Genomic DNA, 25,296 nt, shown 5'->3' on the forward strand with positions numbered 1-25,296 from the left:
CCTGGAGACACTGGCTCCCCTTGGCGACAGCTGGATGGGGGATGCTGGTGGAGTGACAGCCCTGTCTCTTGGCAGGAGTGTGGTCCTCTGGAGTCAGAGGCCATGGTGATGGGTGTCCTGAATGAGGCCTTTGATGTCTTGGTGCTGAAGTTTGGAGTCCAGAAGCGCATCTACTGCAATGTAAGTACCTCACCAGTGTGAAATAGTGTGAACGCTGCCTCACCAGAGAGGGCTGCAGCAGCCTGGCATCATCGGAGGCAGTGGCTGTCCTGGTGCCCTTCTGTGCCAGCCCTGCAGCCGGCAGAGCTGTGCCCGAGCTGGGCTAGCCGGAGGGGAGGGAGCCTTCATGGGGTTTCCCCTCCATTCCTCATCCCAGGCAGGCACAAGGGGCTGGAGGGGTCTGGAGCAGCCCGGTCTCTGAGGACCAGCTTCTCCCTGCTATGTGCTGGGGGTGTTCTAGTCTAGGTAAAAGGGAATAAAGACAGATTCAGGGGGACAGAGATCAACACAGAGCTGAAGCGAGGAAAGGGAGTGAGGCTGGTTTTCATTTCATTTAATCAGACGGTATATCTGGGGCTGTGACAGCACCACTGTAGGCCAGCACCTGCAGTTAGTGACAGCATCTTCTCTTAATAACCTGGTTATATGGCTGGCAATGACATCTTTAAACAGGACATATAGCGTGATATATGGGCTGTTTGTGTATCGCAGCAGCCCCTGATTTACGTGCTAGGCTCAGGCTCACAGGCTGCTGCATCCCGTTGTTAAAGAGCTGCAGAGGCAGCGTGCCGGGCAAAAGCAGCGTCGTCCCCCTCTGCAGGCAAAGTGGAGGGGGAGAGCTGAGTGGGGGGATGTTGTCAGGGCCACAGGCTGTTCCCAACACTCTTTTTGCCTGCAGGCGCTGCCCTTGCTGGGCTTCCACTTTCAGAAGGTGGGGAGGAAGCCAGAGCTGACGCTCATGTGGGAGCCGGAGAAGCCAGAGCAGGAATCTGTGCCCCAGGTAAGACCCCTCCAGCACGGGACGGGCTCACACCACCATGGGGCTGGCATGGAGGCTGTGTGCAACATGTGGATCCCATGATCTCCACAGGGACAGGTCCGGGAGGCAGGACTGCCTTGCAGGCTGTCAGGTCCTGCTCTCCCTCTGTGTCCCCTCCCCAGCGAGCCTGACCTCAGCCTCAACCTCCTCTGCCATCGAGCTCCGCTCCATCCCATCACGGCCCCCGCATCTGACCCCTCCATGGCCTTTAGACTCTGCCCTGCCTGCTGTGTGCCCTGCCTCCCAATTCATTTTCCTCCAGGAATTGAATTAACATGCTGTTTACTTCCTTCTTCCAGATCATCAATTAAGATGTTAAGTAAGATCAGGCCTAAGGCAGCTCCCATCTAGACCCTTCCTGCCATCCTGGCATTCCTTGACCCCTCGCTGGCGCGGCCCTTCCTTCGGGTTTCCATCCCTGTGACAGGGTTGAGACCCAATTAGGAGGAATTTTTTAAGTCAAACTTCCTGAGATGCAGTGTCAAATGGTTTAACAGCATCTAGAAATCTCTCTCTTGTGTCCCTGTTATCTATTAGCTTGGTAACTCAATCAAAGGGAGCAATCGCATTTGTCTGGCTTGATTAAGTGGTGCTTCTTTGCCAACTTTTGTCTGGCGTCGCTATAAAATCACAGCTGTGTTGACTGCTGTGATCCCTGCCTGCTGTCTGGGCTGGGACGGGAGGGCTGAATCCCAGCCTCTCCCTGCACCGCTCCAGGGGCTCTACGCTTGAACTCCATTTCCAACCAAGCCCAGCACAAACCATCCTTGTTCACCTAGGGCTGGATTAAAAGGACTCCCGATACAGGACCGGGCTGACCCTCCCAGCTGGTCTGAGGCATGTCCTGGGGAGTCCTTTCCTTCCCAGGGGAGATGTTGCGGTCAGAGCCGGCTGACCTCCGCGACTGCTGCAGGCGTTTCTGCAGGCCTCCCTCCCTTTGAAGCTGAGCTTTCCTTTCTCAGCTTGGCTCAGAGAAGCCCCCTGGACGTGGCCCGAAGTGGCCTCGGTTCCTCCTTTCCTACAGGAGCGGGTATCACTTACACCCTAGCAGGGACCCGCATGAAAAATGACGCCCCAGCATGAGCAGGGCCCATTTTGGTTAAGCAAACATTCGGCGGTAGAGGAAACTCCTCCATGAACCCTCCACGCCTCCTAAGAAAACACCAGAGCCCTCCCCTGGGAGCAGGCTCTGAGCTGTCCTCCGAGCCAGCAGATCCCCGAGTTGATAAACCTCCAGCCCTGGGATGAGCCAGATCCCCGGGAGCCATGCTGAACCGTGGGAGATGTCACCCGGACACTCCGCAGCACCGAGCACCCCCAGCTCCCCGCTTAGCCCCAGCACTTGGCTTCTGCTTGCCGGTTTGGCTCAGCCTGGCCAGGCAGTGGGAACATCGGGGAAGGCTGTTTGCAGGAATGTGTGCAGGGGTCTGGGCTGGCTGACCCTGCCACAGAGGGGAGGTGTTGCTCCCATCTCTCCCCGAGCTCCAGGAGATGGCCAGGACCTCAGTGGGCATTACTCAAGGCTTGAGTATGAAGTGGATCTAAGACTCCCGGGATTTGACGTGAAATCGTGCTGTTCCCCGGTGGTTCAGCAAAGAGATGAGGCAGGATTGCAAGGGAGAGCCCTGATAATCCCCCAGACATGGGGGGCTGCCCCATGGCCACCGCTCACCACGGTCCTGCTAGCTGGGGCGGGCAGGGGGTTGCTGCTAGGTAGCCAGCAGCTATCTGGGCAGCCGTCTGCAAAAGGATTTCCCTGCGGTTTGCTCCTCGCTGGCCACTTTGATACGTTTAAGTCTCAATGAGATTTTCCTGCTCTGAATGATTAATCTGGAGTGGCTGGCGCTAGATGAGCTGGGAAGGGTTTGACAAGGTTACGCCGGTGGCTCTGTGCCCACTCCTCCTGTGGGCCAGCCCTGAGCAGATGGCCCCATCGAGCCCTGCCGCAGCGCAGGGCTTGGGGACGGGCTCTGGCAAGCAAAGTCCCCGCATGCCTGGCCATGGCCCCGGGGCAGCCCCTTCCCGGTGTCCCAGCCAGCCCGTTAACCGTGCCTCGTGGATAGACCTGATCGATGCTTTACGCTTCTAATCCACACAATTGCACGCAGAGATGGAGTCAGGGGACCAGGGAGGTGGCAGCAGGCAGCGGCACATTCCTGAACAGGAGGGATTGATTTTCTGGGGTCTTTATTCCCTTGTGTGTCTCTTATCCATCATGCTCCCTTCCCGGGTCTCCTCTCGCTGTGGGGGCACTGGGGGGGGGGGGGGGGGGGGTGTGTTGTTCCCTCCTTGTAGGATGCTGAGAAAATGCTCAGCGTCATGTGGAAAACCCTTCTCACCGCAGCTCACCATTGGCGCTTGGCCAAGTTGCTTCATTAAAGGATGATGTGCATTCTCTGGCTGGAGAAGGGAGACATGGACAGGCTTTAGGGGAGGTTGGGACCCAAAGCCGAGGACACGATCACCCACGCTCCTTCCTGGACTGTGTGGAGAACAAGAAAGGCTCATTTAGGTCGGTTTGGGTTCCCTGGCTGGCTTCGCAGCCCAGTGGTGTTGCCCTTGAAGATACTGCATCCAGCCCCAGTCCCAAGAGTACCCTGGACCCCGGCAGAGCTATCTGAAGCCATCCTGCCCCACTCCCTGGTTCCCGACGGGTGCCGCAGCAGAGGCAACAAAAGCCAGTGCGGCTCTAAGCAAATCCTGGTCTGATGCCAAGACACCTGAAAAACCCTCTTCGTTTTTCTCTCCCTCGCTGAAGGTGATCACCATTTTCACGCTGGTGGAGGTCATGCTGACGTCGGACGGCATCCCGCTCAAGTACAGCGCCCTGCTCAAGAGACCGAGCTCGGAGAAGTGAGCACCCTGGGCTGCTTGTGCTCCCCGCTGCCAACGCTTGCTCACCACACTGGCACCCGCCGGGGTCAGAGGGGACCCATAAGGAATTTGGGGTTTTGAGTTTTAAAACCAATGCCGTTTTATTTCTGGTTTGGATTTTAACTCCGGCTGGGAGCGGGGCTCAGGGCTTGAGCCTGCCCCAGGCAGAGCATTTCTACTCTTGGATATTTTTAGCTTGATGCCTTTTTTTTTTTTTTAAGGCAGCAGTGTCTGTCCCCGGCCACCTTAGGTGCCCATGGTGAGGGCCAAGTGGGGTGTCCCTGGGGGCGGAGAGGGGCTGGCTCCACCATCCTGGGTGGGATGTGGTGGGATGCAGTGGGATGCGTCCGTGGGGCTATGCAGGAGGGTTTCTTGCAGGGTTGTGTTTCATGTAATAAAAGCCGGGTCAGCAGCTGCATGGGGGACTCGCGCAGGTTTTATTTTGTCTCCTCCATGTTCCCCCAGCCAGGAATCCCAGCAGTAACTCATCTCCTGGGCAGCCCCGTGCCTTCCCCTGCCTGCCGCTTCTTGGGCATTGTGAAATCCAAGCAGCCTCGCCGCCTCCCCCAGCCCCAGCATGTGCTCGGCTGGAGGGCGTGGGGGATCGGGTGGATGTGCGCTCGCGGCTCCCACTCTGGCAGCTAATCCCTCAGTCTGAGCTTTCACCGGGTGTCACTGGGTGTCTGCTCCAGCCCCTCACACCCTGGCCTCCAGCCTCACCCCATTCGGGGACCCTGCAGCACCATGTCCTCGCTTCTCCCTGCTGCTCGAGAGAGCATCCAGCCCCTTGTGGACTGACCAGACCTTCTGCGCCTGGCACCTCTGCCTGCTCTCCATCCCTGTGTCCCCACCCACACCGTGCAGGATGTCCCCGGGGGCACGGGCTGCTCTGGCAGCCTCCGCTTCATCACCCCCACAGGGACGGGCAGCCACGCACAGTGGCTGGTGGAGGGATTGACGTCTGGTGAGAAGGAGTGGATCCATTGTGCCAGGCAGGGAGGGGGGCCTGCTTCACTCTGCCTCATGGGTGGTGGCAAATGTGGCCCTGGCATGGACAATGTGCCCTTTGCAGGAGCCAGGAGCTGGCCAAACCCAGGATGCCCGCCTCAGGATGGGGGATCGGGCCAAGGGGTGTGGGGGATTGGGCCCAGGGGTGGGTCAGGGCTAGGTAAAACATGCTCCCCAGGAGCTGGTGAGCTGTGAAAACCATCAGGGTCACCTGCAGTCCCCAGGGGTTATGCTACTGGTGGCGTCCTTCCAGATGGCCTGGTGCAACCATGCGTGGACGTCACCTTCGGACATGGGAGTGGGTGGGAACAGCCTGTTCCTCCCTGGGTCTCCTGCTCCACGCTGGGTGCTGGTGACACAGGGCTGTTCCCTGCCCGCAGCAGGTACCTCGCTGTGCAGGTGTGCTGGCACGGGCTGCCCCAGGGCCTGACAGGCAGCATGTGACCGTGTCCCCTGGGAGAGGGTACCCGAGGACACTGACACCAAAGGCAAGATGTCCTCCCCCTACTCCTCAGCCCGACGTCCCCCTCCTCGGGTTTGTCTCAGGGGAAACAAGGCCAATCCAGCCCAGCCCAGCCCAGCTCAGCCTGTCTGCAAAAACAGCACTTTGCCCTGCGCCCTCCCTGCTGCTCCCCGGGGTCCTGCAGGCAGCCGCCACCGTGAGAGCTGGGGGCCCCCGAGGTGTCCTGGTCCCCAGGGATGGGCTGGAGGTCCTCCCTCGCCGGTGTGGGGGAGGGATGGCCCCAGGGACGGCTGGGGGCACTGGGAGGGCCCTGAGCAGGGCTGGGAGATAGTCCCTGAATGTTATCAGCCCATCGTCTCGCCTGCGGCGGGGCTCAGCCCTCTGGCAGGACAAGGAAGGGCCATAAAGGGTTGTCGTCCCCCCCACACCCTGGATGCAGGCCGCATTCGGGGAGGGATCCCCGGTGAGCAGCATGCGGCGGCCGCTCTCCCCTGGGACCTGCCTTCTCCTCTGCCTCCTCGCCCAGCTAGCTGCTGCGGCCTCAGGTGACAGCTCGAGCAGGGGCATGTGGGACAGGGGGGTGCGAGCCCTTGGTGGGGGGCGCTGGGGCTGGTGCCACTTCTCTGGAGGTCTCTGGGGACCCTGTCACCCCCCCATGGGATACCAGCGAGGGCAAACCCTCCTGGCCACCTCGGGAGCTTGGAGTGGTTTGAGACCCCAAACTTTGAATGGGTTTGTCTCAGCCGCCACCAAAGCAGGCCCCATTCCCACTGCCGAGAGGCACAAGGCACTTCCCTGCCAAACTGTGCCTCAGTTTCCCCCTCTGCAGATGGGCTCTGGGCAATGCTGAGGTTGCCAAAGGCTGGGCGGATGCCATGGCCCCTCCAAGGCTTCCACAGAGGTGGCTCAGAGCAGCTAAATTCACCTTGGGGAGAGATGCCCACCCTGGTCCCTGGGGGGGTTGCCCCAGGGACCCTCAGGGTGCCTGGTGCCCCTGCATGCCCCCGGCTCTGCTCTCACCTCCAGACACCGAGAAGAGCCCGGACTACTGGAACAAAGGGGCCAGGAGTAGGCTGGAGTCAGCCCTGGCCTTGCAGCCAGCGGCACGGCGGGCCAAAAACATCATCCTCTTCATGGGTGACGGTGAGTCCCCTCGGTCCCAGCCAGGCCCCGTGGCTCGACAGCTCCACAGCAGCCAGGGGACGTGGCTGGTGAGAAGATGGAGCTGGTGCAGGTCCCCTCCTCTCCGGCCGGCCCCAGGCAATGCCTGGGGAGGGCAGGACTGTCCCCGGTCCCTGCCCCTTGCCACCCCGTGGCTCTGTCGTGCCTGCAGGCATGGGGCTGCCCACAGTGTCAGCAGCTCGGATCTACAAGGGGCAGCTGGCCGGTGGCTCGGGCGAGGAGAGTGTCTTGGCCATGGAGACCTTTCCCCACGTGGCCCTGGCCAAGGTGAGTGGGGCAGCGCCTGGGGGCAGCCACCCTGCCCCTGCTCAAAACCCCACTGGCCCCCGCTTGCTTCCAGACCTACACCATCGACCGGCAGGTGCCCGACAGTGCTGGCACGGGCACAGCCTACCTCTGTGGGGTGAAGGCCAATGCCAAGACACTGGGGCTGAGCGGGGCGGCCATCTACGGCAAATGCCGCACTGCCTTTGGCAATGAGGTGGACTCCATCCTGCACCGAGCTAGGCTGGCAGGTACAGGGCAGTGGGCATCCCTGTCGGAGAGCCTGGCATGGCACAGCCATCCCCTGCCATGCTGGACGGTCTCCCCGTAAACCCTTGCCCATGCTGCAGGCAAGTCGGTGGGCATCGTGACGACCACACGGGTGCAGCACGCGTCCCCTGGGGCAGCCTATGCCCATTCGGCCAGCCGGAGCTGGTACGCCGATGCCAACATGCCCAAGGAGGCACTGCGGGATGGCTGCAAGGACATCGCCTATCAGCTGGTGCACAACACGGACATCAACGTGAGCTGGGGAATGGGTGTGGGAGGGAGGGGACACCAGGGACGTTGGGAGGGTCTGCTGAGCTGCAGGGCTGTGGTGGTGCCAGTGGCAGTTCCCCGCTCCCTGGCAGGTGATCCTGGGTGGCGGGCGGATGTACATGACCCCCAAGTGGACCCCAGACCCCGAGTACCCGGAGGACCCAGCTCAGAATGGCACCAGGAAGGACGGCCTGGACTTGATTGCCAAATGGCTGAGTGCCAAGCAGGTACCATGCCGAGGTGAAGGGGACGTGACATCAGGCACGGGGCACGGGCTGTTGGCACTGGCTCTGTTCTTCCTGGCAGGGCGCCCGCTACGTCTGGGACAAGAAGGGCCTGGACGCAGTCGAGGATGACTCCGTGAGCCACTTGATGGGTAAGAGCATCACTGACTGCGCCACTGGCAACACCTCCTCCACCTCCCCACTCCAGGGGTGCTGGTGAGGGCATGATGCAGCCCGGTGTGGAACCCCCTGCCCTACTCCCCCAGGCCTCTTCGAGCCCAAGGACATGAAGTACGAGCTGAACCGCAACACCTCCACGGACCCCTCCATCGTGGAGATGACGGAAAAGGCCATTCGCATCCTGCGCAGGAACCCCAACGGCTTCTTCCTCTTCGTGGAAGATGAGTAGCTCCAGGCGGACAGCGTGGCTGGTGCTGGGGTGGGATGCGGGTCCTGAGAGAAAGTGGGTATCCCAGGGGACCAGGGAGGGGGTGACAGCCGCATTCCCCATGCAGGTGGCAGGATCGACCATGGCCACCACAGCGGCCGGGCCAAGCAGGCACTGATGGAGGCCGTCATGCTGGACCGGGCGGTGGCACGGGCAGGCGAGCTCACCTCCCCCTCTGACACCCTGACCGTGGTGACGGCCGATCACTCCCACGTCTTCACCTTCGGGGGCAACACGCTGCGTGGCACCTCTATCTTTGGTGGGCCCCAGGGAGGGCAGCGAGCATCCGTGTTCCCATCTCCCCCTTTTGCTCCCACTGGAGGCTGAGCCGGCCAAGGCGGGTAGTTGGGGAGAGGTACCCGGCTGGGACGGGGGGTGACAGTGCCTTTCCCTGCGCCAGGGCTGGCCCCCAAGAAAGCCAGGGACAAGCGAGCCTACACCAGCATCCTCTACGGCAATGGGCCTGGCTACAGCATCCGTAATGGGGGCCGCCCGGCCGCCAGCCTCCCTGCCGCAGGTAGGAGCCTGCTGGGGATGGGGTGGGGGGTGCAGGGTGGCTGGGGGCAGCATCCCACGGGCATGGCCACTGGGGCTGCACGGGGTCCCAGTGCCACCGTGTGGCTCAGGTGTCACTTGGGCAGGAATCGCCCTGACGCTGAGGTGATGGGAGCTGCCCCCCCATCCCTGCGATGGGTAGGGGAGCCTGCTGCCTCCAGCCCCATTTCCCCTGCCCACCCTGCAGAGGACAAGGACTACAGGCAGCAGGCAGCCGTGCCCCTGGAGACGGAGACCCACAGCGGGGAGGATGTGGTGGTGCTGGCCCAGGGTGCCATGGCCCACCTCTTCCACGGGGTGCAGGAGCAGCACTACATCGCCCATGCCATGGCCTACGCTGCCTGCCTCGAGCCCTACACCGCCGAGCCCCGGTGTGGGGCAGCCCGGAGGGCCTCCCAGGGCACCCAGCACTCCTCCCAGCCCCTGCTCACCCTCCTGACCATCTGCGTGGCCGCCCACTTGGTAGGGGGCTGAGAGCCTCCGGCGAGCCCCGCTTCAACCAGGGCTGCCTGGCCCCCCCCCGTGCCACTCCCGGCCACCCCATCAAGGGTCTCGGCAGCCGGGTCTGCACTGTGGCCAGGATCAAGGAATGCAATAAAACACAGTTTGTCTCCATCTGCCGTGCGAGGGTTTGCAGCGGTGGTTGCCTCCTAAGGTGCTGCCCCGTGCCTCAATTTCCCCAGGTGGTCGTGGTTCCTAGTTCCCCCCCAGGACCAGCACTGGAGGTATTGGGGTGAAGGAGGTAATGAAACGAGGGTGAGGGGAGGCCATGTCCCCCCCCCAGCTTTGCCAGGCTGGAGCACAGTACACAAGGGTTGGTACCTTCCCAGCAAGGGCTGAGCAAGGAGCAGAGTTTTAGTCCAGATCAGTGGATTTATTGCTCAAGGAAGTGCTGGGCAGAGAGCAGGGCTGCTCGGTGCACAAGTGACCCTGGGTGCTTCCAATACCCCTATTGTCCCAGGTCCAATGTTCAGCGCTGCCTGTGGCACCCCAGGCCAGGGCATCCCACCTGCCTGGCATCACAGCACCGCAGCCAGGGCGGGCAACAGCCTGCCAGGCACTGCCCATCGCCTCACCCCCTGCATCTGTGCCCCAAGTCCATCCATCCTCCAGCAGCAATAAGGTGGTGTGTCAGGGAGCTGCCTGCAGCCCAGCCCTATGGCCTTTGTGCTGGCTGCCTGGCAGGACACCAGGCTATCAGAAACGTGCCGAACCCTTCCACACATCCTGTGAGGGCTGATCCTGGTCCAAAGTCCCTCCCCAGATCTGCTAGAGTTGGAGACACTGAGAGCGGCGTTGGGCCACCGGATCTCACCATGCGGGTCCTGGCACCCCTCATCCTCTTTCTGGGCCTCTGGGCAGGGCTCAGCACTGCTACCATCCCAGGTGGGGACAAGGATGGGGACGGGTGCCCAGCTGGCTGCAGCAGGTGCCCGGGGAAATGGGGCACCCAGCAGGGCACCAGCCTGGCTGGCCACAGGGAGGGTTTAGGGAGGGGAACAGGGGCTGCCTGGCTCTGCAAGGGTTAATGGGGGTTACCCCTGCTTTTCTGGGGACCTTAAGCCAGTTTTCCCCTGTGGGGTCAGATTCCTGCTTGCTTCTGGGCTGGGGGGCTGGGGAAGGTGCCTGTAACCTTCCCCCTTCCATGGATGTGGCTCCATCCCACCTGCCAGATAGTTCCCCCCATCATGTCCCTTTTTGTTGCCCCCTCCTTCTCTGTCCCAGGACCCTCAGACCGGGCAGTGGATGCCAGCCCGCATGGCTTTTCCCCATCCCAAACAGCACCCTGACCCACTCAGTCCATGTCAGAGAAGGCCCCAGCACGGGGATTTCCAGGGAGCAGGTCCCCCAGGGATGTGGGTGCCCCAGGGACGTGGGTGCCCCAGGGATGTGGGTGCTGGCAAGCTGGGACTGACAGGTGCTGTCCTGTCCCAGCGGAGGAGGAGAAGCCATCCTTCTGGAACAAGCAGGCAGCTGCAGCCATCGAGGCCGCCTTCAAGATGCAGCCCAGAATAAGCCAAGCCAAAAACCTCATCCTCTTCCTCGGGGACGGTGAGTCCCGCTGGCACACCCGGTGGGCAGGCTGGCACGGCCAGTGCCCCACGGAGCAGGATGCGGGGAGGGTAGCCAGTCCAGAGGGTGACCGAGACCCTCTCTCCTCACCCAGGATTCGGGATCCCCACCATCACGGCCACCCGCATCCTAAAGGGGCAGGAGCAGGGGAAGCTGGGCCCCGAGACCCCCCTCGCCCTGGATGCTTTCCCTTACGTGGCTCTCTCCAAGGTAAATCCCTGCCATGCTGGGCATGGGGCCAGGGTGATGCTGGGCATGGGGCCAGAGTGATGCCCATCGGGTTGCTGGCACAGAAGCACCCTGGGGTGCGCATACAGGTTGCACGGGGTCCCTGCCTGTCCCACACTTGCCCTCAGGCATGCTAGTGAGCGTGGCAAGGGGGTGCTGGGGGGGAGCAACCTGCCAGGTGCCTCTGTCCAGCTGCCCCCTGCCCTGAGCCTGGCGTGTGTCCTTGGCAGACGTACAACGTGGACCGGCAGGTCCCCGACAGCGCGGGGACAGCCACAGCCTACCTCTGCGGCGTGAAGGGCAACTACCAGACGGTGGGGCTGAGCGCAGCCGCCCGCTTCTCGCAGTGCAACACCACGGCAGGCAACGAAGTCATCTCAGTGCTGGAGCGAGCCCGCAAAGCTGGTAACGGGGGGCACGGGGCAGCGGGACTGGGGGGGACCCTGCGGGGACAAGGGGCATCAAGCCAGGGGCTGCCCCCTCCACGAGCATCCCAGGGCTCAATGGTGGGGGACCCCGTGCCCCCGCCGGTCGTCTTTCGTGGGGCCTGACGGGTGGGGGGGCGACAGGGAAGGCAGTGGGCATCGTGACGACAACACGGGTGCAGCACGCATCGCCCTCGGGGACCTACGCCCACGTTGTGAACCGCAACTGGTACGCGGATGCCAGCATGCCCACAGAAGCCGAACTCCAGGGCTGCAAGGACATCGCCTGGCAGCTGGTCCACAACGTCGACATCAATGTGAGCACCCGTGCATGGTGGAGGGGGGAAGCAAGGGCAGACCCCCCTGGGCACCCCCACTAACGCTGCACCTGTCTCATCCCCACCAGGTGATCTTGGGGGGTGGTCGGAAATACATGACCCCCGTGGGGACACCAGACCCCGAGTATCCCACCTACATCACAGAGAATGGGATACGCAAGGATAGGAAAAACCTCATCAACCTGTGGCTGGAGGCACGGCCGGTGCGTGACACGACAGGGACAGTCCTCTGCCCACCGCCGCCGGGCACGGGGCCGGGAACCCGCTAACCCCCTGTGGGATTTGCCCGCAGGGCGCCCGCTATGTCTGGAACAGGACGGAGATGCTGGCTGCCGCTGCTGACCCCAGCGTGAATTATTTGATGGGTAACAAATGTCCTATGCGCCAGGACCTGGCAGCCACCGGGATGTGTGCAGGCACTGAGGCTGTCCCCAATGCGTCCCCTCCCAGGTCTCTTTGAACCGGCGGACATGAAGTACAACCTGCTGCGTAACACCACCACGGACCCATCGCTCACCGAGATGACGGAGGTGGCCATCACCATCCTGAGCAAGAACCCCAACGGCTTCTACCTCTTTGTGGAAGATAAGTCGGGGCTGGTGCCCCTGGGATGGGCGAGAGGGGGGTCCCACATTCTGGGGTGGGGCTAAGAGTTGGGGGTGCTGCCGTCGATCCCCAGCCCACCATGGGTGCCCATCTGCAGGCGGCAGAATCGACCACGGCCACCATGACGGTGCAGCCCATAAGGCGCTGACGGAGGCGGTGGAATTCGACCAGGCCATCGAGCGGGCAGGCATGCTGACAGACGAGGCGCAGACCCTCACTGTCGTCACCGCTGACCACTCGCACGTCTTCTCCTTTGGCGGCTACACCCTGCGCGGCTCCTCCATCTTCGGTAGGGCTCTGCCTGGTCACCAAGAGTGGGGCATGGCCCCGTGCTGGGCGCTGCCGGCTCCGGGGCACCCGGGCTGTGGCCGGAGGGGTGATACAGGGGTTTCTTGACTGATCCCCCCCCCTCCATCGCCTCTTCCGCAGGTCTGGCCCCCAGCAAAGCCGCTGACGGCAAGACCTACACATCCATCCTCTACGGGAACGGGCCGGGTTACCCGGCCACCAGCCGGCCCAATGTGGACAATCACACAGCCGGTGAGGGCACAGGGACCATGACCAGGTGGTGGGATGGGGCTGGGGGCCACCACTGGCCCTCTCACCCCCTTCTCCCCCCTCCCCAGAGCAGTACAACTACTTGCAGCAGGCAGCCGTGCCCCTCCCTTCGGAGACCCATGGCGGCGAGGACGTGGCCATCCTGGCCAAGGGCCCCATGGCCCACCTCTTCCACGGGGTGCAGGAGCAGACCTACGTGGCCCACGCCATGGCCTACGCTGCCTGCCTTGAGCCCTACACCGCCTGCCACCAGCGGGGCTCTGCCCCCAGTGCCCGCGCCACCCCCCTGGCCCTGCTCCTGCCCACTCTCCTCCTGCCCCTCTTCCACTGACCCCACAGCCCCAGGGCACCCCACGGGCGCTGCCAGACCTGCGTCCCCCCCTTCCTATGGCTGCGGCACCCATAGGTGGCCGGTAGCTCTTTGGAGCATCCTTGGTCCGGATGCGGCAGCCGTGGGGCACCAAACCCCAGGCACAGAGGGGCCCTACACCACCCACGCAGGGTGCTCGGTGGTTAATAAACGTGGGGTGTGACGCTGGTGGCACAGGCATCTTAGCGGTGTGTGGGTTTCTGTGCCCTGCAGGCAGGGCTGGGGGTGCTGCCCGCTGCTGCCCGTCCCCTGGCCACAGCCCCTTGCACTGACCCGGCATATCCAGCACTTTATTGACCAGAAACAGCAGCAAAAAATACAGCAGGCATCTGTGTCCCCACGCTCCTGGGGCAGGCTGGCATCACCTGGCCCTGAGCCCTGCCGGCTGTGCCCACCTGCTGGCAGGGCTGATGTGGGGACAGGATGGGGCTGGCATGGGGGTACCAGGGAGGGCACTGGGCGGGGGGGGGTTGGCGTGGGGCAGCCCCACGGTGGCTCTGGTTCACTCTCCCTGCCCTGACCAGCACTGAGCTGGATGTGGTAGGGCTGGGTGAAGGGTTTGGGGTGGGTGGACAGAAGAGGGAGTACACAGGTGCCTGGGGGGTGCCCTGCATTGCCTCATTCCTCCATGGGGACTCAGGGCCCCCGCAATTCGCAGGGCAGGGGGTAGTAAGGGGATGGGCAGGAGGCAGCTGCCTCTGGGCTGGAGCTCATGCCCACCCCGAGTGTCTCCCCACTGCCTTCACCCCTCCAGTGGGTGCCTGTCTTTGGGGGAGTGACCTCCTGCATCACCTGGGGGTGCCCCCTTTGCCTGGAGAGCAGGAGGGGGAGACGGGAGGAGGTGGGGAGTGGGCACAGGGTGGCACTCGGGCAGAGATGGGGATGGCGGGTGCCAGCCTGCCGGGGGGGATCAGCCTCACCACACTGAGCACTTGTGCGCTGGGTTCATGGGCGAGTTCTTGGGGCAGTGGAAAACCCGTCCGAACTCCTCGAACTGCGAGACACTGCCCAGGACCCTGCCAGGAGAGGGGGGCAACTCAGAGCTGAGCACCCTCTGCCCCCCCCGCTGCTGCCATGCACCCTGCTTGGGGCACCCGCTCGCCCCAGCAGCACCCCATCCCCTGCTCCAGGGATGCCCACCCAGAGCCTTCTGGTGCCATGCTGGTGCCCACCCCAATTTGCATGGCACTGCCAGACATGGGGAAGCTGGCACCTGCCGTACCCCCCCATTTTGGGGCCAGCCGGTACCTGTAGTGCTCTGGGGCATGCTTGTCCGTCAGCACCTGCAGGTAGATGGACTGGGATCGCCGCTTGATGCACCAGTTCTGTGGGGGAGAAAGGTTCCCATGGGTGAGCCAGATGGGGCACCCCGGGTCCCAGCACCCACCGGTGGGCACCAGGTCCGGCATGGCTCTTGCCCCATCCCTCGGGGCCACCGGCTCCACGCTCGGTGACCCCCCCCGCCCCGGTACATGCCACGTGTAGGGAGGGCAGGGGCTCACCTGGGCGAAGGCGATGAAGAAGAGCTGGTCGTGGGTGTATTTCAGGTGGTGCAGGGGGTGCTCGGGTCCATGCTCCCGCACCCACTTCTGGTAGGCCTGGAGAATAAGGGGTGCCCTCAGCACAGCCTGGGTGCTCCCAAAACCTGCCCCAAGCCTCCCCCCAAAGCCCCCCAGCAACCAGCAAGCTGGATCAGGCCTGCTCCCTGCTGCAGGGAGCAAGGTGGGGCTGGGGGGTCTCCTGCCCCCCCCCCCCCCCGTGGGGATGGCATCAGCAGCTGCCCCATGGCCCCGCCGGGGGCGTGACACCCCAGGGTGGGGGGACACTTACGTAGTAGGCGAGTTTGAGCCCCCCCATGTCAGCGATGTTCTCCCCCAGCGTGTGTTTGCCATTCACCTGCCAAGAGAGACATGGAGTGAGCGGAGATGCCCCCCCCAGCCAGGCATCCCCCATCCCCACCCTGGCACCGAGGCTGTGCCTCAGTTTCCCCCACCCAGTGCCCTGAGGAATTTCCCAGCTGAGGTGTGATGACTTGTCAGGTCTCAGGGCTGGGCAGGGCAGAGCCATGCTCTCTCGTGGGCACGGAGCAGAGGGGATCCCCACCCCTCCACCACCCCCCACCCCCCCAGGGCAGTGTGTGCCCAGGCATTGCCCGGCGGGTGAGGGGGGGTCTCACCCGCTGATTGTAGACGGTGAAGTTGTCGTAGAGGTTGACGATACACTGCGCCTTCTTCAGGAACTTGCTGTACGACCGCTCCGTCCACCAATGCACCAGGTTCCCGTGTCGGTCGTACTGTCCCCCTGCCAAGGCAATTGCTGCCACCAGTAGTCCCGAGGGACCCAGGCATCCTGTCCCCCACCCTGCCTGGCTGCACCCTGTCCACCCACCTCCCGCCCTCGCACGGGGTGTGGGGTCACTCACCCCAGTCATCGTAGCCGTGGGTCAGCTCGTGCCCGATGATGGTGCCGATCCCGCCATAGTTCAGAGACCTGTTGCAGGGGGAGCAGAGGTGAGAGAGTGGAGGGCACGGTGCTGGCAGGGATGGTGGTGACCCCAGGACCTGGCACCCCCATACCCTGCCCTGGCACCCCCCACCCATGCCCCAGCCCCACACTCACTGCGGGAACTCAGGGTCGTAGAGGGTAGGCTGCAGGATGCCAGCGGGGAACACTGGGGACACAGGAGAGCATTGCAATTGGGGGGCCACCCTGTCTCATGCCCACCTGCAGCATCACTTGGCACCAGGGGACCCTGCACCATGCCCCCCACCTCGGGGCCTCCCCACACCCCCTGCCCCTGGGGGGCTGAGCCCAGAGGGCCAGGCAATGCCTCACCCATCTGGTTCTTGTTGGGCAGGTAGTAGGCGTTCAGCGCCTGGGGAGGCAGCAGCCACCTGCAAGGAGAGACAGCGGTGCCAGGCTGTGGGGGCACCGGGGGGCACAGAAATGCCACCCCCTTGGACAGCTGGGGTGTCAGGGGGGCATTCCTGGCTTGCCCTGTGCCCTCCTGCCTGCACCCCATGGGGTGCAACCGGGCATGGGGACAGGGGGCATCGGTGGGGCCGTGCTGTGCCCCCCATGCCCCCCCCCCCAGGGCAAGGGGATACCCACGCAGACTTGTCCACCTCCTGCCGGATCTTCTTCACTGACAGCCTGATGCCAAAGGCAATGCTGTTGAGGATGTTCTTGAAGTAGGTCTTCTCGTCCACCTCAAACTGGGGGGACACGGCCATGTCAGGGGCATGCCAGCCCCAAGAGTGTGGGGAGCAGGGCTGGGTCATCCTCCCACCCCCATGAGCCTTGGGGACTGAGGGTGTGGGGTTGTGGCCGTGGGCTGGATGTGGCACAAGTGTGTCCTCATGTCCTGTTCTGTGTGCCCACGTGGGTGGCTGCATATCCGACACCTCCGTGGGGTCCCTGGGCCATGCAGGGTTAGGGGCACCCCCAACCCTTGCTGAGGATGGGGTTGAGCTCTGGGGGGTGCAATGTGGGGAAGGGGACATCATCTGAGACCCCAGGGACAGCATGGCACTGCCCGTGTGGCTGTGGCTGTGGCCGTGCCAGTGGTGGGCACAATGAGCTAGCAGGAGGTGGCTTGTTTTGGGGCAGCATCTCCCCATCCTGGTCTCTGCAGACCCTGAGGCAGATGCGGGGACCATCTCCCCCCTCCATGTGCCCACACCCCTGCGTGGCCTTGGGCCACCCCTTGCCTCATACTCCTTGTCAATGGCCTCCGGCTTCAGCAGGAAGTCGGGGTACCCGATCATCACCATCATGTACCGGAGCTGCGGGCAAAGTGAGCAGCGGGGTCAGGCCCCCATCCCCCATGCCTCCAGGCCGTGGTGGAGGCAAGGGCAGGGGTCCACGCTGGGGGCCACAACCTTGGCCCTGGCCGCTCTCCGCGTCTCCTCGTCCATCCAGTCCAGCTCGTCCAGGCGCTGGTCCAGGATGTATTTGATGTCCTCCACTAGCTGCTGCACCTATGGTGGGTCACCGCAGGTGCTGGCACAGCATCCTCACCACCCATCACCCTGCCAGCCAGTCCTCAGGGAGGTGCCAGGTGGTGGCGGGCACCTCAGCAAGGGGACAGGAGGGACACGGTGGCTTCATGCCCACAGGCAGCATCATCTACCTTGGCTTTGCTGGCAGAGGAGAAGTGCTCCTCAACGAAGAGGGCGCCCAGGGCCATGCCGAAGTGCTTGTTGGCCTGGCTCAGGCAGATCTTGCCCAGCTCGAGCTGCTTCTCATTGCCCTCCATCTCCTTGGAGAGCTCGTGGATGGCGTCACGGAATGGGGTGGAGAGGTGCTCGCTCAGGACCACCACAATGCGCCACAGCATGTAGTTGTGAAGGATCCTGGTGATGGGGGACAGGATCAGGCCCCCCCTGCTGGGCATGTCCTCAGGCACACGGGGAGGGTGGGGAGCGTGCACCAGGGTGGGGACATCCCTGCTTGGAGACCAGGCAGGCCATGGGGGTGACCATGTCCTGTGGGGCCCCGGGGACGGGCTGGCACCGTGTCCCTCCCTGCTGTGTGATGAGTCTGGTGACCTCTAGCATGGGAGGGTCTCAGCAGGTGGCCGGGCACAACCAGGGTGCTGTGGGGCCCACGACAGTGCCCTTTCCCAGGGCCTTTCCCCGGAGTCCCCCTGCCCAGCCTGGCCTTCCCAGGATGGGGGTGATGGGGGGCACCAGCCACAGCCACCCTGTGCCCACCCCATTGCCAACCCCCTGCCAGGCTGGGGAAGGTGCCAGGGCACAGGTGGTGCCAGCCCCCCTCACCTGCTGGGCGTCACACGGATGAGGTCAGACACCTTGTGCATGTAGTCAGTGGCCAGCAGCACCACCTCCTCCTCCTCCGAGAAGTTGTCGTGGAAGATGCGGTCCAGCAAGCGCTTCCACTTGAACTGCCAGGGTGGGCACTGTTGGAGGGGCAAGGGACCCCCGCCCCTCCATGCCACCACGCAGGAAAGCCCCTCCAGGCTTTCCAGCCTCCCACCACCCCTTCCCACCCAGGAACGTGCAGGATGGATTCAAGTGGACTTATATGGGGGGGCAGCAAGGACATTTCTGGGGACACTGGCATATTGTGCTGGGGCTTGTGCTGTCTTACACAGGGTGCAGGCTGGCCTGGGGGACACGGGATTGGCAGCAAGAGAGGACATGGAGCAGGGGGACAGGGGCAAGTGTGGGCCACAGGGCAGATGGGGGATATGGGGTGGCAGGCTGGGCACCAGGGGTACTCACTGTAGGGGTGATGCGCTGCAGCTCGCCCAGGGTCACTTTGTGGTACATGCTGCTGACGTCCCTCCGCACATCATCATACTCGGACACCGTGATCTGCATGGGGTGGGCATGGCTGTCACCATCCCACTGTCCGCCTTGGAGGTGGCACAGGGATGGGGCACAGGTCTGGGGCAAGCGGGGCTGCTGATCCACAACACTCCTGGCTTGCTGCCCTGGGAACCCTCTGCTGCCAGTGGGGCCCTGAAGGCTGGGCCTGGGAGTTGGGGCACCCAAGGGCTGGGCATAGTGGTCCCCCACCCAAGGGCTGGGCATAGTGGTCCCCCAGGGCTGAGCATGGGGTCCTCAAGGGACTGGAGTGGGTTCCCAAGGACTGGACATAGGGGTCCCCAAGGGCTGGAGTGGTTGTCCCAAGGGCTGGGACTGGGGTTTCCCAAGATGCTGGGGCTGGGGTCCCTGAGGATCTGCCACGGGGTCCTCAAGGGTCTGGGATCCTTGAGGGCCAGGCATGAAGGTCGCCAAGGTCTGGGAGTGGAGGTTCCCAAGGGGATGGAGATGGGGTCCCTAAGGACTAGGCATGGAGGTCCCAAAAGATCTGGGACTGGGGTGCCCAAGGGCTGGGCAAGGGCACCCCAAAGCCCAGGGTAGGCATCCCCCTTACGTTGGCAAGATGCTGCTCCAGCTGCAGGATCTCCTGGGCCTTCTGCTCCACATGCTCAGCCCCCAGGAGGGTGAGCAGCCTCTCCATGAACACCCGGTATGCGGCCAGGATCTGTGTCAAGGGAAGGGACACTGAGTGCCACTCCACAGGCACCCCGGCCCCAGAACTGCCGACAGCAGGGTGCCCTCCCATCTGCCACCCATGCTGGGTGCTGGTTCCTCTCCTGGTGTCCTCATGCCTGCAGCATCGGTGGCCCCCCCTTCACCTTCTCGCTCTCCTCGTCCTGCCCCAGGTAGAGGGTCCGTTCGGGCAGCGTCAGCCCATCCTGGTCGATCTGGGGGGAGATGGGGGCAGTGGATGAGCAGAGGGAGGTGGGGGCTGTGCTGGGCAAGGCACACCCCCAGTCTGCCCTGGCAAGGCACCCCCTGCCTCCCCCCTATTGCAGGGTGCCCCAGCGCCCTGGGAGCTGTGGTGTGGCAGCACGGTGGGTCAGCCCTGGGCATGGGCAGGTCCTGTGCCTCAGTTTCCCTCCTGCCAGAGGTTGCCAGAGCTGCAGTGGGCAGCATGCAATGGGCTGGGAATGCTGGGCACAGGGCAGGCCCCTGCTCCATGGCCTGACTTGTGTGGCCCCACAGACTGCCCCATGGTGGCCCCACACCTGCCCCACAGCTGGCCCCACTCCTGTGCTGCAGCCTACCCCATGGGGAGCTGCGGGGATGAGCCACGGTGCATGGACACCCCCACCCTTCACACACACACACACACACACACACACACACTGCTATCCTGTAGCCACAAGCACAGCCTCTAACACATACACACACCTGAACACACTTGCACATATATGTATATACACACACACACATCTGTAACTCACCCCTCATGACACACACCTATGCACGCTCACCCCCTCCTCACACCCCTATGCATGCACCATCTAGTTTGCCCCTGCCCCTCCATGCACACACACATACACACTCCCCCCCTTTTCTCTCTGGCTCACTGCCCCCCCGTCCCGTGTCCCCCCCCCCAGCCCCCCCCCCCATGTGCACAGCCGCAGCACTGCCCCGCACACCCACAGGCACCCCCAGACTTTCCCTCCCCCCCATCATACCCCCCCCTTTGGTTTCCCACAAAGGCATTGTCACGCATACAGCCCTCACACACACGCACCCCCCCCCCCCCAGCCTCCTCACACACACCCCTGTCACACTCACACCCACCGCACACCGGCTCTCACCCCCCCCCCCCCCCCCCGACACACACCCTGACACACACACGCACACCCCCACCCCCACCCCCACCCCCAAGCCCTGACACCCAGCCCTGGCTGTCACACCCAGCTCCCCCCACGCCCAGGCTGTCACACCCCGCGCACACCTGCACCCTCCCGCTCAGCCCCGCCACCACCCACCCCTTTCCCTGTGACACACGCTCCCCCTAGTGTACACACGCGCGGCCCGTCAGCACGGCCCTGCTCCTCCCTGGCCCCTCACCCTCGCTCACGTGCACGCTCACACTCACACTCACACCCCCCCACCCTCCCCCACCCCCCCCACTCGGTCCCAGCCCCACCATCTCACAGGGAACGGGGAGGCTGCCTCCCCACCACTGTGTCCCCCCAGTGCCCCGGCCATCCCCAACACCTCGTCCCCACCATGCCATCATCATCCTCGCTCCCCCCATGCCCACCGTGTCCCTGCTGTACCCACCCCCATGTCCCCACTGTGCCATTGCTGTGCCCCACTGCTGTGCCATCCACCGTAGCCCCCCATGCCCATCACCGTGCCCCCCCCATGGCATCCCCACCACGCCATTGCTGCGCCCCCACCGTGCCTACCACTGTACTCCCACACCCACCAAGGGTACTTGAGGCTTGGCCACCCAGACAAAGCCCACCCATGCCCCGGTGGCACCACGGGGTGAGGGACACAGGCTGGCAGGGATGGGGAAGGCTGACAAAGCCATGGGCAACAGCCCTGGCACCCTGGCCCAGTGCTGTAGGGCCAGCGGGCATCCCCCTGTCGTCACCTCCCCCTGTAACCTCCCCCTACCACCTCCTAGGGTTTGGCCCCTGTGTGCAGATGGCAGCCAGGATGCCAAGGTGAGGGGCTTTGGCCGCTGGCACTCTGGAGACCCTGGTGCCCCGCTGGGCTGTCCTCAGCACCGCCTCACTCTGTATGTCCCCCTGCCCATGTCCCCCCCGCCTGCATCCTCCCCGCATCCTGGAGGTGCCACCCTCACCCTGGGGCAGCCTGACACTGGGGTCCCAAGATAGGGGGATGGGGGGGGTCCCCAGGGACAGAGGCCACTACAGCCAAACCCACACACCGGGCAGGCACCTGGTGCCACCGTGACAAGGACGGTGTCACCAGGGGGGTGTCAGCGGCACAGGAGGGTGGCTGGGGGGGACAGCTCCAGGGGCAGGGTGCCCTCACCCGGATGACGTAGCGGGAGGTGTTCCTCTCGTCCAGGCTGACGGTGAGGGAGAAGAGCACGGCAGCGCTGTAGACCCCCTGCGTCTTGTAGAGCAGCTCGTTGAGGTCCCCACGGCCTGGGGGGGCATCCCAGCCGCCACACTCCCCGATGACCTCCAGCATGGGCCGCGGGCCCAGCCGGTCAATCTCAGCCCGGTCCAGGCATGAGCGGAAAAACTCCTTGACCTTTCTCTCGGCTGAGGCGGGGGCTCGGCGCCGCACGGGGCGGCTCAGCAGCGCCCGCAGCTTGGCCTCATTCTGCTCGGCGATGGCCCCGATGGTGCCGTATACCAGCTTGTCCTCAGGAATGCCATGTCGCCGGAGCCAGCCGCCACAGGCGAAGGAGTAGAAGTCCTGGCAGGGGTCGATGGTGGCATCCATGTTGGCGCTGAGGAAGCGGGACGCCCGCAGGAAAGCCTTCTTCTCCTGGCACCCCTCCAGGCAGTAGCTGTCCCCTTCGGCCGCCAGGTACTTGAGGACCAACATGCACGTCAAGATGATGCAGAGCCCTGCGGCAAACACCAGCCCTGAGAGCAGACAGACCTCCCGGCGGCTCCAGCGCGGCAGCCCCCCGCGGCGTTTCTTGGCCCTGGTGCCCAACTGGAGGGCGAAGCCGTTGGGCAGGGTGCCACTCTGGTACTTGCTCACATACTTCACCTCCTGAAACTCGTCGTAGTGGGCTGTCAATGAGTAGGTCTTCTCCATGGCCGGGGATGGGGCTCCCCACGGGCAGCGCGGGCACAGGGGGCTCAGGGCAGGCGGTGGGCAGGCTCAGGTACCCCACGGTTCATGGTGGAGCTGTGCCCGCCACGGGGAGGTGGTGGAGGATGCCCGGGTGAGTCAGGAAGCTCCTGGAAAAGGCAGAGGAGGTGGTTGGGGGGGGGGTTGGGAGGAGCAAGGCGGGGGGGGTTTGCTTCTTGCCGTCATCGCTGCCTGCATCGCCGTCCCTGCCTGTGTGTCCCGCTGGTGGCATTGGGACTGGCCCCGGTGCCAGGTGCTCGGTGGCAGCTCTACCCCATGGCTGCCCCTCTGCCAGCCCCTCTGGTGACAGGGCAGGGTCCTGCCTGCATGATCCCAAGCAGGTTTCAGCCCCTGGCACAGCTCCATCCCACACACACCCCACACACACCCAGTGCACCAGCGAGAGCACCACACCGTGTGGATGTCTGGGGTGGTCCAGTGAGTCCATCCTCACACCGCACCGTGAGAGCCCATCCTGGCCTGGGGGGGGGGGGGGGGGGGACGACACACGCACAGGGCTGCCAGTCCCTCTGGGTGGGGTATGGAGGGGGGGGGGGGGGCGAGCAGCTTGGGGAAGAGAGGCTTTGCGAAGATTTGTGGGGCTTTGGGAGAGATTTGAGGGCAAAGGCGTTGGGTTGGGATGTTGCAGGTTGGGTCGGGTTGTGTGGCCCTGCATCAGGTTGCATCGCGTTGCACCAGGGCGCATGGCATGGCGTTGCATTGTGTTGGGTTGGGTCATGGTGCACCGTGTTGCATTGTGTTCTGTCAAATTGTGGCGCGGTGCCTGATCTGTGCACAAAGTTAATTCCAGGCTGGGGGGGAGCCCTGGACCCTATGGATATCTCACAGCAACCCCCCCCCCCCCCCATCCACCCAACCCCTCTCTGCTGGCTGGTGCATGAGGGGCAGAGGTGTCTGGCAGGGGTGCCATGCTGGGGAGGAGGGGGTCTGCCCATGGGGAAAGGAGGGTGGGGGCATAGACGGGTTGGGGGAGGGGGGGCTTCAAAAGGGGACCCCAATCCTTGCTCGGTGCAGAATGGCATCCGGATTTGCAGGTGGGGGAGGACAGGCTGGGGACAAAGAGCTGCTCGGGAGGTGGCCGGTATCCCCGTGGCGGGGCCCCCCAAGCACCGTGGCCCCCCGCTCCCTCCGCAACTTGGGCAAAGTTGTGCCCCGGCGTGGCAGCCCGGCGGTGCCCGTGCCGAGGAGCTGCCGCCGCCGCCGCCGCCGGAAAGTTTGCGGGGCCGGCGGCGGGCACGGTGCGGCGCGGCGGGGCTCGGGGGGGGCGGGGGGTGCCGGGGATGCTCGGGGAACGCTACCCGGGATGCTGCCCAGGATGTTCGGGGGATGTTCGGGGGTGCCCGGGGATTCACGGATTCACGTGAATCTGCCCAGGATTCACGGGGGATGCTGCCCGGGAAGCTCGGAGGATGCTGCCCGGGAAGCTCGGAGGATGCTGCCCAGGATGCTCGGGAGGTGCTTGCCGGGATGGTGCCTGTGGTGCTCGGGGGATGCTCGAGGGTTGCTCGAGGGATGCTCGGGAAGTGCTTCCCGGGATATTCGGGGGATGCTCGCGGGGTGATCGCCGACAGGCTCGGGGAGTGCTCCCCGGGCTGCTCGGAGGGTGCTCAACGGGCTGCTCACCGAGGTACTCGGGGGATGCTCGGGGGATGTTCCCCGGGATGCTGCCCGGGATGTCCGCGGGTGCTCGGGGGTCGCTCACCGCTTGCTCACCGAGACATTTGGGGGATGCTCCCGGGATGCTCGGGGGACGCTGCCCGGGATGCTCGGGGATGCTGCCCGGGGTGCTCGGGGGTGCTCACCGGCTTGCTCGGGGGATGTCAGCAGGCTGCCCGGGGCTGCTGGCGGGCCGGCCCGGCGCTGCCCGTCCGGCTGCGCGCCCCGCGCTCCGCTCCGCGCCCCGCGCCGCGGCTGGCGGAGCGGCGGGGCCGGAGGGAGGCAGCGGGGCGGGGAGGGGGTGGCGTCTCCAGCCCGGCTCTCCCGCAGGCCAGGCTCCATTAACGAGATTATTATGCAAATGGAGCAGCCCTGTGCCACCCGCCAGCCTTACCTCATCCCCACCGGCGGGGAGGCAGGGCACCCCCACTCCGGGGGGCTGGCACAGGGCTGGCAGTGCCACTCTGCCTGGCATCCCCCGTCCAGGGACGCTGCTGCCACCCCCCGGCAGCCCGGCACCCGGGAGAGGCACGGGTGGGCATGGCCGGCGGCCTGTGCCAGGAGCATCCCGGCGGCTCGGCACCTCCCACCGTGCCCGGGCACCCTGAGGGGCCCGTCCCGTCCTGCCAGGGTGGGTGCAAGGGGGAAGGGCTGTGGGTGGGCAGGAGATGGAGCCCGGAAGGCTCCGAGTGAGAGGGTGGGCATGGGGGTGGCACGGGGTGGCATGGGGAGGGGGCCATGCACTCACACACACATGCACACACATGAAGGTCTGGGAATATTAAACTGCATTGCAGATGAATCCCCAACATAAATATCGTGAGCCGCTCTGCCACGGGGGGGCCCAGCAAGGAGATTTATAGCCCAGCAATTCCCACCGCCTGCAGCAGCCCCCCACAGTGGCCACGTACCCCAGCCCCACGCGGCCGTCCTGCCTACCATGCTCAGGGGTGTCCTGCCACCCTTGTCCGCCATGTCTGCACAGCCCTGGGTGCTCAGAGGGGGCCCCTGAGTCTTCCTGGGCGCTGGAGCCCCAGGCAGCACATACTGGGTGCTGTGCCACACACAGTACAGAGACCCTGCTTGGTGTGGGACGGGTGGCTCAGCTGGCATGGGACACGCTGTCTTGTCCAGTGGGCACCGTGGGCTGGCCCCGGGCACAGCCCTCACTGCCTGGGGTGGCTGAGGCTGCACTCTCCCATGCTGGGATGCTGGGGTGCTGGGCACAGCCCGGGCAAGGTGCCTGCTGCAGCACCGAGACATGCAACAGCACACGCACAGGTAGTGGCACACATGTACATC

The 25,296-nt window shown here is 64.5% G+C and overlaps 4 protein-coding genes across 12 annotated transcripts in view; 3 read left to right on the plus strand and 1 right to left on the minus strand.

The window, feature by feature from the left end:
- Positions 1-4,331, plus strand: part of DIS3L2 (DIS3 like 3'-5' exoribonuclease 2) — a 198,186-nt gene extending 193,855 nt beyond the window's left edge. For 3 of the 4 annotated variants that reach the window (XM_076341193.1, XM_076341190.1, XM_076341194.1), the window contains 3 exons: positions 76-180; positions 899-1,000; positions 3,798-4,331. In XM_076341193.1, the coding sequence (XP_076197308.1) occupies positions 76-180; positions 899-1,000; positions 3,798-3,896 (306 nt within the window). In that variant the 3' untranslated portion in view covers positions 3,897-4,331. Of the gene's footprint in view, positions 1-75; positions 181-898; positions 1,001-3,797 lie in introns of those variants that run through there. The other variant, XM_076341191.1, reaches the window with a different exon arrangement.
- Positions 4,332-6,382: 2,051 nt separating this feature from the next.
- Positions 6,383-9,071, plus strand: LOC143162605 (intestinal-type alkaline phosphatase-like). Its single transcript, XM_076343288.1, is given in 10 exon segments — positions 6,383-6,527; positions 6,718-6,859; positions 6,861-7,081; positions 7,181-7,353; positions 7,463-7,597; positions 7,677-7,746; positions 7,861-7,999; positions 8,093-8,301; positions 8,443-8,559; positions 8,785-9,071. Coding segments are annotated over 10 exon segments (1,638 nt in total).
- Positions 9,072-9,913: 842 nt separating this feature from the next.
- On the plus strand, positions 9,914-13,156 carry LOC143161560 (intestinal-type alkaline phosphatase-like). Its single transcript, XM_076340643.1, has 11 exons — positions 9,914-9,983; positions 10,533-10,649; positions 10,765-10,880; positions 11,129-11,303; positions 11,468-11,640; positions 11,730-11,864; positions 11,954-12,026; positions 12,112-12,244; positions 12,363-12,556; positions 12,697-12,807; positions 12,894-13,156. The coding sequence occupies exons 1-11, from the start codon at positions 9,914-9,916 to the stop codon at positions 13,154-13,156; spliced, it is 1,560 nt and encodes a 519-aa protein (XP_076196758.1).
- A 315-nt stretch (positions 13,157-13,471) lies between these two features.
- ECEL1 (endothelin converting enzyme like 1) lies at positions 13,472-24,419 on the minus strand. 6 transcript variants are annotated; one of them, XM_076341199.1, is made up of 18 exons: positions 24,389-24,419; positions 21,538-22,427; positions 19,365-19,433; positions 19,100-19,210; positions 18,442-18,534; positions 17,977-18,101; positions 17,328-17,550; positions 17,077-17,175; positions 16,906-16,980; positions 16,307-16,410; positions 16,031-16,089; positions 15,815-15,866; positions 15,618-15,685; positions 15,372-15,496; positions 15,026-15,091; positions 14,698-14,793; positions 14,444-14,520; positions 13,472-14,211 (listed from the first exon to the last, which is right to left on the minus strand). In XM_076341199.1, exons 2-18 carry the CDS (start codon positions 22,279-22,281, stop codon positions 14,112-14,114), a joined length of 2,286 nt encoding a protein of 761 aa, XP_076197314.1. In that variant the 5' UTR covers positions 22,282-22,427; positions 24,389-24,419; the 3' UTR covers positions 13,472-14,111. The 6 variants fall into 6 exon arrangements, with proteins under 6 accessions (XP_076197314.1, XP_076197312.1, XP_076197310.1 ...); XM_076341197.1 differs by lacking the exon at positions 24,389-24,419 and adding an exon at positions 24,141-24,185; XM_076341195.1 differs by lacking the exon at positions 24,389-24,419 and adding an exon at positions 24,052-24,175.
- Positions 24,420-25,296: the final 877 nt, after the last annotated feature.

The sequence above is a fragment of the Aptenodytes patagonicus genome, chromosome 6 (genome assembly GCF_965638725.1).
Source record: "Aptenodytes patagonicus chromosome 6, bAptPat1.pri.cur, whole genome shotgun sequence".
NCBI classification, from domain to species: Eukaryota; Metazoa; Chordata; class Aves; order Sphenisciformes; family Spheniscidae; genus Aptenodytes; species Aptenodytes patagonicus.